At 32.3% G+C, this 11,350-nt stretch overlaps 1 protein-coding gene across 1 annotated transcript in view; it reads left to right on the plus strand.

Moving 5' to 3' along the window:
* SEMA3E (sema domain, immunoglobulin domain (Ig), short basic domain, secreted, (semaphorin) 3E) overlaps window positions 1–11,350 on the plus strand; it is a 324,952-nt gene that overhangs the window by 265,390 nt on the left and 48,212 nt on the right. The window contains exons 6-10 of the mRNA XM_011996070.1: window positions 5,356–5,475; window positions 6,606–6,748; window positions 7,813–7,927; window positions 8,351–8,420; window positions 11,076–11,220. Coding sequence (XP_011851460.1) covers window positions 5,356–5,475; window positions 6,606–6,748; window positions 7,813–7,927; window positions 8,351–8,420; window positions 11,076–11,220 — 593 coding nt within the window. The remainder of the gene's footprint in view (window positions 1–5,355; window positions 5,476–6,605; window positions 6,749–7,812; window positions 7,928–8,350; window positions 8,421–11,075; window positions 11,221–11,350) is intronic.

The raw sequence follows: 11,350 nt of genomic DNA on the forward strand, positions 1-11,350 counted from the left end.
AGACTTCAGGTTATTCCCTTACCACTTTCCTGTCCCTAAAGAATATCTATAATTTCTTATCCAAAGCTGCTGTGCTCGCTCTCACACTTGGCAGAATGCCCATTATCCACATGCTTATTGTAGCTTCTGACCATGACTGCTAGTCTCTAAGGAGCTATTTGAATACTTTACTTATGGTTCCTTCACAACGAAAAGAGGTAAAGGAAGAAGAAAAAAGCCCCACTCTTCAATTCCCCACTTATATTCTCTCCTTTGAGAATCTGGTTTAACCATCATGGTATCAATATCATCGGTTTGCCAAAAAGATAACTCAAGAGTATAGCCATGGGTGCTGGCACACACAAATAAACAGATTCATAAGATGTTTTTATTGTTCCTTCATGCCTCAAAACCACCTTCTTAACGTTGAGAGCTAGTGCTAATCATCTGCCCAAACCAAAATAAACCGAAAGCCCAAACAACAGCTAAATGCCTAATAAAATCACACATTTAGAATTACACATTCATCCTGGTTTCTTTCAGCATCCTAAGCAGAATATGAGTGCGAACTGGGATGTTGAAATATGTGGATCATTTTCATCCGTCCTCATCTTCCCAAATGCATTTTGTTTCTCTTCGTAGCTATGCAGGTCATAGTGATTCTGCAAAACAATCCATCCACAATAGAATAATTTTCTAACAAAATTATAAAATTCAGTTATAAAGTGAGGCAGCTAAATCAGTCTTTAGGTATATGCTGTTCCACGAGGCAAATGTGTTTCATATTATTTAGAATTGCAGGACATACATTTATAACATAAACAGAACAAATGCTTGAGTAAAACTTAACAAGATAAGAAGGTCATGAAACACTACTGTGAATTTTTCTTGTTATACAATTAAAATCCAACATGGTAAATAAAAACTCAGATAATATATAGTCTATGAACAAAACTCTTGATACATTCCATAAAATATTAAGGCAATGCAATGCATTTAATTACAACTTCAACTAGAGTTTACATTGTAAAAAAAGGAGTTACAGAGAAAAGTATTTTAATTACACATTTTAGAATCATTGTAAAGAATTTGTTTTTATCTATTTCAAAGAATCAAATGACTGTCTTATTTTCTTTCACATAAGCAACTTAGTGTTGACACAGTCTTTTAATCACAATATAATGTCCCTTGGGCTGAAATTCTTGGGGACAAATTTTTGAAAAAAAATAGAGTTCCTGTTTTAATCTATTAAAATTAATAGATAACATAAGGCCCTTAAGGAACAAAAATTCAAATTTGTTATCCATGTAAATTCTCAATAGCATTTTCTTTCATTTGATATTTTCTCTCTGAAACAGTTTTTAAAAGTTAGGATCTTATCCTGAGTGGTTTATTTTTCTCTTTCTTTAGGAAGAGTCTGGCTCTGCTGCCGAGGCTGGAGTGCAGTAGCATAATCATAGTTCACTGCAGCCTCTACCTGCCGGGCTCAAGCGATTCTCCCACCTCAGCCTCCTGAGTAGCTGGGACCACAGGTGCGGGCCCCCATGCCCAGCTACTTTATTATTTATTATTATTATTATTATTATTATTATTTTCTTGGTAGAGACGGAGGTATCTTTATGTTGCCCAGGCTGATCTTGAACATCTGAACTCAAGCGATCCTCCGGCCTGGGCTGCACAAAATGTTGGGATTACAGGCGAGAGCCACCGCACCTGGCCCTGATGGTTGACATTTCACAGCCTTTCATAACCTTTTTTAAATCCTGAAAGGAACTTCTGATATATTTAATTATTAACTCATTAAGCCATTCATTGATTCAACAGTATTTATTGAGCATTTTTTGTGTTTCGGACATTAATGAGGCATCATTTCAAACACATAAGGAGTCAATAAAAATATAGTCGGATGAGCAGTAGGATAGAAATAGGTACCGGAGCTACAGTGGCACTAGGAACCACTACACTAACAAAAGTTTGGCCAGACAAGGCGTCATGGAAAAAGTGGACAATAACGAGGCAAAAGGAAGGTGAGGTGGGAAGAGAGGCGTGGAATTCTAGGCCAAAGAGCAGAGAGAATATAAAAGCTTGGCAGGTTCTGAGAATTACATGGAGGTCTCTTTGATTCTACAGATAACTGAGACCTTAAGATTTTGAACAGTTTGTGGTGGTAAAATAGCAGATTTCGAGCTGAGGACCTAGCTTGCCAGATTTCCACTGCAGACCTAATTCTACTATTCTTTCTTCTCTCTATAGAGACTATTGTTGAGTATGACAAGAAGTTAAACTCACCCGTCTCCATAGACATAGAAAAGTAAATCCTTAAATAGTTATTCTGTTATAATTGAAGCTCTAAAACATATTTTAGTATTTTCATAAAATGTTTTTTCTATTTTAATCCATGAAAATATGATGTATCCAGATGTTATTTTTGCATTCTATAAAAGATCAATGTACTGATTCACAAATTTTCTGACACCAAATAATTAAAATAAATTTAATTAGAGACTATGTATTTACTACAAAGTGTATTAAAAATTATAATAATGCTCAGTATTTTTGCTTATTTAATTACTATTAGGTATTATTTTACCTAAGGCTTTATTAATATTATTTTTCACTAATATGTTGTCTTTTCTAATTTTCTTAGGAAAGTATTTTGCCAAACATACAGTTTTTAGCACCTATATAGTGTCTTTGAAATTTAAGTCATGCAGTTCATACTGTGTTATGGGAATTGCTCACAATTTTCTCTGCCCTGAGTGCAAAATGGGAAGCTGGGTAACATTGGGAATATATTATTTTTTCTCTTGTGCAGATAATCGTCCCTGGATATGGTATTATCTAGTATCATAGGGCTGCCATCTAGTGGCTCCAAGGAGTACTTGTTTGTTAATTTTATAGTATTGATTAAAATGATAATTTTGAAACAATGTTCCAAATTAGGATAAATCCATTAAAATCAATGTGTACTAATATAAATATTATTTTCCCCTAACAATATTTTCAGTTATCAAAGTCTAAAATACTTTAAAATCTAAAACCAAATATTAAAAATTTAAAGAATAGAAAACTCATGATTTTAAAGAAAGCTAATCTTTATTCCCACTATTCATTAAAGATTCAGCCCAGCCCACATTAGCAAAATAGGTTATATTTACAACCATTTCACAAGATGGCCTTTATATTTGGTGTGGGAAACATAATTCAACTATAATAATTAAAAACAAAAATATTTCAGAGAAATCTTCACTCATGTGTTAATAGTCAATTTTTTAAAGGATCAACTTGGTTGTTTATGCCATAGATGATTCCAAAGTCCTTTTAATGACTCTCTTTTATCGATGTTCAAATAATGCAGACTGAATTCCAGGTAACAGGTCATATACCTAACCACTGAATGCATTTGATCTCAAAATACTGCTTCTTCAAACAGACATAAAATTTCTGGGGAAGACAGCACTAATTAATTGACTTTGATAAAAAAATTATGTTAATCTTTTCCCTTTCTATTACCAAATAACATGATATGCTTAAGTAAGAGTTCTGACCTAACTTTTCTCTACCAAATTATATGTTGTTAAGTCCAGATTTAAATCATCATTTCGTTTTTGTTATTTTCCTTGCATCATACCTCTCACTTAGCGTATGTTGCATATACTAGAAGAACTCAATAAATATCTCTTTTTAAAAACTGTTATCTTGAAAATTTTCAAATACAAAAAAATTTAAGTAAAAGTAACAGCTGTATACCATTTACCTCGAGTCACCAATTGTTAACACTCTGACACATTAATTTTTTACTCTCTCTCTCATATAGAACATATAATTTAAAAAGGAATTATTTCTTGGAAACCATAGATTTTATTTGTTTGTATCTCATACAGTGTTTTAAGAATCCATAGAGGATTTTGTGAACAGAGAAAAACTAATTAGAATTATTTATCTTTTTAAAATGAAAAAGACTATTATAGTAGTAATTCTAAAGCTTAATTTTTTAATCTTTGAGTTTAATTTATATCTTATTATTCTAAATTTGATATAACAAAAGCAATCATCTTTACTTTAAAAAAATTAATAGTCAGTTAATGCAAGTTGAAAATAAATTTCCTTTTAATTTATTGTATATATAATTTAATAGATCATTTTCCCAAATGTTAAACCATACAAATATGCTTACACTTCTGAAGTTTTCCAAAGGGTTTTTGTTTGTTTGTTTTGTTTTGCTTTGTTTTGTTTTTTTGTTTTTTGAGACGGAGTCTCGCTCTGTCACCCAGGCTGGAGTGCAGTGGTGCAATCTCGGCTCACTGCAAGCTCCGCCTCCCAGATTCACGCCATTCTCCTGCCTCAGACTCCCCAGTAGCTGGGACTACAGGTGTCAGCCACCATGCCTGGCTAATTTTTTGTATTATTAGTAGAGATAGGGTTTCACCGGGTTAGCCAGGATGGTATCAATCTCTTGATCTCGTGATTCGCCCGCCTCAGCCTCCCAGAGTTCTGGGATTACAGGCATGAGCCACCGCGCCTGGCCTCCAAAGCTTTAAAGACCTTACCTTGGGAAAAAAAATCCTTCATAAATAATGAAGCAATTTTTAAAGTTCTAATAAATAAGATTTATAAATAAAGTATTCAAGAGCTTTTAAATTCTGTTTATGTTTTAGGTCAAATTCTTATACCTGTAATTTTAATAATCCTAATTATAAAATTAATTACATAATTAGATATATTAAGTTGGAAATACAATTAATTTTGAAATCTCTTAACCTTTAAAGCACTTTAAATATCATATGTATGCATAGATACACGTTACAAACTTAAAAAAAGCATTAGTACCATGTAATATAATAATCATATCTGTTTTAGAACTAGATCAATATTATATTCCACTCATTAAGAAAGCAGTTTTACCACTCTGCTTTAAGGTTGCTGTTTCCCGAAATCTACTGTTACCATTTGTTTCTTGGTCAGAAATTTTTGCCCCAGACAGGACAACTGAGTCTAGGAAAATAAATGAAGCAAAGTTATTTACCAAAAACTCATATAGGTCTTACGATTTACCAGCTATTCTTACAAGTGCTTTACTCTTAACTACCTTACTGAATGCAATTACTTTTCTAATTTGTAAATGAGGAAACTGAGGCACAGGAAACTTAGCAACTTGCCCAAATTCACACCTAGCAAGTGACAGACTCTGAACTCAAACCCTGGGACTCTTACTGTACCATCCATGCTCCTAACACCAATAGTATTAATGTCGTAAAGTACATGTTATAGATACACATATTAAATATGGATGTATTTAATATAATTGTGACTTATACCTTGTCTTCAAATTCAGAAACAAACACTGACTTCTTTTTTACTGATGCTCCCATGTAGGTAGTGAATTGTTTGCTGGACTCTACAGTGACTACTGGAGCAGAGACGCTGCAATCTTCCGTAGCATGGGGCGACTGGCCCATATCCGCACTGAGCATGACGATGAGCGTCTGTTGAAAGGTAGGGATGAGGAGAAGAGCATGTGAATTAGGATTGAAACCAACTCTAAAACTTATGGAAAATATTGCCATTTTGATAATAATAAGAATATAAATACAATTCCTTTACAAATTTCAGGATGTTTTACTAACAACGTTCTTGAATTAAAATATTGTATGTGATATATGTTTATCATTTTCTATCAAAATTGATTGACTTAATTATAAAATCAGTATACCTTTTGAGCAATGCTTAGAAATCAGTATTTAAATAAGGAAAACAAAGCAAATGTATGAAAACTGAAAAGTCCATCATCCAGTAAGCTGTTTTGTCTACTTTTATCAATTGATAGAATTTTTGATTAATTGATTGCCCTGCTTTGCTTGTTTTAATAGGATTGCATTACACTTTAGAGACAAAACTCTAGGAAAGTCACTAGACATTCATTGATACAGAATTCTTTGTAAGACGTACGTTTTATATTTTGGCACACCGGTATATGGAGGTGCTAGAATATTGTTTTATGGTGAGCATTTTAATTACTTTCCACATTTTTATTAAGCTGTAAAATGCACAGTCGTTATTGATGCTACCATTCATATATTTTACGTACCATATCAAAGAACATGTATTCAAATCTCTTGGACTACAATCTCAAAAACGTAAAATAAATGTTCTACTTTGAATCTAAAATGATCTATGCGCTATACTGGTAGATAATTTATGAATTAAAAATAAATGATGATATATTTATTTACTTTAATATGTTACTTATACTTACATTTAGTTTTTACCTACAATGGAAGGAAATTTTTAGAGATTATCTTCATCATGCGCCTAATCTGTTCTTTCCTGTATGCATTTTAATTTTGCATTGCCTGTTGTTTGAAATTCTTCCTCTCTCCTTGATTCTTTTATTTTCCAATTAAATATTCTTGTAATATTTCTAAAAGGGCTGTTAATATGCAAATAAAGTGGAGATATCTACAGCGTTTTCCATGTTTGGTAAAAAAATTCAAGAAAACTATTTCTTTATGAAATGGTGAAAGTTAAACTTAAGGATTCAGATGATATGTAATTTATTGGAATAACTTGTTAGCATTTTGTTATAATATCTATTTCTCTTTTTCTCCTATTTTTTGCTTCTATAGAACCAAAATTTGTAGGTTCATACATGATTCCTGACAATGAAGACAGAGATGACAACAAAGTATATTTCTTTTTTACTGAGAAGGCACTGGAGGCAGAAAACAATGCCCACGCAATTTACACCAGGGTCGGGCGGCTCTGTGCGGTGAGGCTTTCTCTCTCGTTGTGCTTGCTTATCTCACAACTTATGGTCAGGCCTTTATTAAGTTTATAATAAGTTTCTACTTTTAAATATTTTCTAGTATTCTTTAGACTGCCTACAATTGATATTTACTATACCAACCTCTACATTTCATATCTAGTGAAAGGTGTATCTTAAAAGGACCTTGTATTTTGTATGATTTTCCCCATGTTTGAAGCCATACCAAGAAGAAATAGTCTATAATTATACTGTCCTTCTTCCCGTGCAGAAATTTGCGCTCGATTTTTCTTAATGAATTTAATCAAAACCCTTTTTATTCCTTTAGTACACAGTACAAATAATATACATAGCTATGTTTGAACAATTCGATTGGTTGAAGTTATTTTTTTTAAAAAGCCATCTGTAATTTACTGAATATTTAGAGAAGTTGTTTGGGAACATTTAAAACCAATAGGAGTAGCAACATAATCTAAGAATCTAATAAAATTACAAATGTAAAGTTACCTTGGCATTTAAGAAGATGTTCGAAAATAAACTTACATATAAATATGTGTGTATATGTATTTTGTGTGTGTAGTGTGTGTATATATTTATATACATATATAGTATGGGCATTATGTGTGTGTGTGTGTGTGTGTGTGTGTGTGTGTGTATTTCAAGCTTTCTTGAAAAGCCTTTTTCCTTTGATAAAGGAAGAAAAGAAATGAATGTTTCTATATTCCTGAGAGAAGCAAATTATTTATGAACAAAGTAATAATCATGATTAGTGTATCTCCCCACTATTCTGTTTAGGAGAGATTGCTGTATTAATATTGTTTAACGTCTGCAAAATATATTTAAGGTATCAGGGCAAAAGTGCGCTGACAAGGCCGAATTAAGAAACCAAAAAAAAAAAAAAACCTGAATTATGGGGAATTGCACCTATGACATTACTTGAGAATTATGCCAAATTTTCCTAGTTAAATAAAAAAGTTATAACTCTTGGCAACTGCATGTTTAATAATATAAAATCTGTGGTTGGTCAGAATTCTTCAGGTAACTATTTACCTCCTTTTTGGTTTTCACAGAATGATGTAGGAGGGCAGAGAATACTGGTGAATAAGTGGAGCACTTTCCTAAAAGCGAGACTCGTTTGCTCAGTACCAGGAATGAATGGGATTGACACACATTTTGATGAATTAGGTAAATGTTTTTAGGTGAATTAAATTTGCTCTTTTATGTATATGCTTCTTTATAACTTTATCCCTAGGACACATAGAAAACTTGTTTTCTGTGTATTTGACCTCTATCTAACACAGAGCAAGTTTCTGTTCTTTTCAATTTGGGCAGGCACAAATGCTGGGGGAAAAGGGATTGCAAGAACTCAAAGAGGCTCATCTTGTTAGCTTAGTCTATGTCTGGCTCCTTCCTGTTGTTCAGCTCAAGGTCACCCAGAACAACTGAATGATTAGCTCTGTTATGACTGATCTTGGTTATATAATTGTATATGAAAATATACATCTTAAAATCTATATTGGATTCTAAACAAATTTATGTGAATACATTTTCTTTGCATGCAAAGAGAGCTAAAAATACTAAGCGATGGAATGTTCTTTAATTTTTCAGAGGACATTTTTTTGCTACCTACTAGAGATCATAAGAATCCGGTGATATTTGGACTCTTTAACACTACCAGGTGAGAAATTTATACAGTCAATAAAAACACTATAAAACAAGAGATGCCTCACTGGACTCTCCTTTCACGGTGTATGTAACTTGTAAGACTACTGACCCAGTTGCTGTTCTCATTTCCTACACTTTATAATCACCAATTGATCTTTATTCTCCAATGTTTGCAAATGTACTTTCGTTTTCAAAAGCTCAATCTCAATCCAAATCTTGTTTCTGTTTATAGTGCCCAGAATCTTCCTGTGCTCAGTATTCTAATCTCTTCACTCTCTAATCTAGAACACAGTGATTTTTTTTTTTTTCACATACAGTTTGTAAGATATCAGTCCTTACAACGTGTTATTATATGTTGTAAAGTCTAGGACAATTCCTTTATTCATCATACAGAATTTTCCAAGTCAGGCTTTTAAGGTTCTATATCAACTGTTACTCACTCACCATTGTATGTTTTCCCTCTGAGTTCACTAATGGTCTGATGTTGACAAGATAATGCCTTGACAGATGTGAGGCAGTGTCTACTTTGCTAGTTCCCACTACTATATTTTTATTTATTCACTTATCTTGCTTGAAATAACTTTCTCCTCCAACACTGATTTAAATCAGTTCTCCAATACTTACCAATTGCCATAGCCAAGAAAAATTCCTCAATTTCTTAATCACAGAGCACTCTTCTTGCTCTTTTATTTTGATTTTCCTGCTCTCATGTTGATTCGTAGTGAGCACATGTTGATCATTGATTTTTTTTTTACCCATGGTAAAGTACTGTAAAAAATGGATAAAATATTATTTCATGTATTTTTACACACAAATAAAAATATTAGAATCAGTTTTTGTTAAAAGGTTATATACACAATTTCCTGAGTCTCTTTCTAGGTAAGGCATAGTGCAGGTAAAATGATTAGGATAAAAAATAAAGAAGAATATACCTCAATTCTCTTGACAGGGCTAGAATAATATTACTGAATTCCTCTTTTACACCATATAAGCCATAAACTGTCACATAATTGTGTATACTGTGCTTACGTGGGGGTCTTTCCACACAGCTTTAGTTTGTTATTTTTAAGCTGGTGGTTTCTAATGTCACTTAGAAAAAATAATACATCTCTGTAGACAAGAATCCTGCTGTTGCAAAGAGACTTTTTCTTCAACAGAGAAACATGGAAACAATTTGTCTATCAATTATTTCTTGATGCAAAGAAAAATAGTTAACGTAGATTGGTAGTTATCACAGTGCATGGAGAGTACTTATCATTTTAACTTCATCTCCTCCCTTATGCTGTGAATAATTCATACATTGCATGATAATTCAGTGAATTTATATGATAAATTTAAGCTATGGAATAATCAGTTTAGTTTTTCTATGGGTTAATATGATCAGATTATAAGTTATTTTCCTAAATGATAGCATAATGGATCTTTCTGAGAAATCAAACATAAGACATGATTTTCTTCTATAATTTCTCTTTTGACTGTTCAATTTATATAAATCTGAGAACAAAAGCTTTCCAGCTGTTACCTGACATAAGGATTGATATTTGTAGAATGGTGATCAAAGGTGTGCTACCACTTTAGTTAGGAGACTATCTCAAGTGTTCCCTGCATCCTAGGCATTTCCAATTGCTTCAAGGTGTGTTATAAAATGTGTAAATTGGGGGTGTAGGACAGTAACATAACTGCTGTTTTACAGGTGTCTCAGTATGTAGGAAACTTTGTTTATGTAGAACTTTGAATTTTGCAAAATGCTTTCACAAACATTAACAATTTGGATTCTTAAAATACAGAGATTCTGATAATGTTAAAATTCATTCATTTCATGCTAAATTAAGGAATATGGCAAGGTTGTTTAAAAAATAATTTTTAAAGATATCCTTTTGTAGAATCTGATTACAAATGTTTTCAGTAAAAGTTGCCATAGTTAGTCAACTACTGCCTTTATACAGTCAAGTAGAAATTTTAGTCAAGAAAATTATTTTGCTTGCTGCTTGTTCTGGAGATGAGGGATCTAAGTTTTATATGGTTAGTAATTTTGTCATGCTTAACATATTCAGTCCAGTCATCTTTTTACTATAGACACTTTTCAGTGGCTGAAGGAAGGAATATACAAGCATATTAATGTCTACATGAACCCCAGCTAAAACATGGAAAAAAAGGCCTAAATTTTCATAAGACTTTAAATTGTTCTTTAAGTCATATATATTAAGAAACTTAATACATCTTAATAGAATTTGTAGCAATATTAACAGCATAGTGAGTAAGAGAACACTGTCTACTTTGAAAATAGAACAACATAAAAGGAGATAATACCTAAATGAATAATTCACCTTGGGAATAAGTCTTTATTAATATGAAGGCCCGATCTGTCTTAATAAAAAAAATAATAACACAACACAAGGTTTAAAAATAAGTGAAGTGACATCATTTTTGTCATTCTAACAATGTCACTTTCAACTGTATTAAGTAGGCAATTAAGAAAATGGTAAGTTTCAGAGTTTCAAAATTGGAAATATTGCAATAGTTAACATATCTAGAATATTCTTTGCTTAAAGAAATTGCAACTACTTTACTCAAAAGACTTGACTCTTATCTTTGTAGGCTGGGGTGTTTGGCTAGGTGACCTGCTAGTTAGTTCCAGAATAATAATTATCTTTTCTGTATTTTTCAGTAATATTTTTCGAGGGCATGCTATATGTGTCTATCATATGTCTAGCATTCGGGCAGCCTTCAACGGACCATATGCACATAAGGAAGGACCTGAATACCACTGGTCAGTCTATGAAGGAAAAGTCCCTTATCCAAGGCCTGGTTCTGTAAGTTTAGTAATATAACAAGTAATTCTTATTTTTAAGGACTCTTTTGGTAATATTTTGTTCACTGTTTCATGTGCTTTACAGACTTTGCAGATAAACAGTTAAGGAATACTATACCTAAAAGTATGCC

This window comes from Mandrillus leucophaeus, unplaced genomic scaffold (genome assembly GCF_000951045.1).
Source record: "Mandrillus leucophaeus isolate KB7577 unplaced genomic scaffold, Mleu.le_1.0 Scaffold50, whole genome shotgun sequence".
NCBI classification, from domain to species: domain Eukaryota; kingdom Metazoa; phylum Chordata; class Mammalia; order Primates; family Cercopithecidae; genus Mandrillus; species Mandrillus leucophaeus.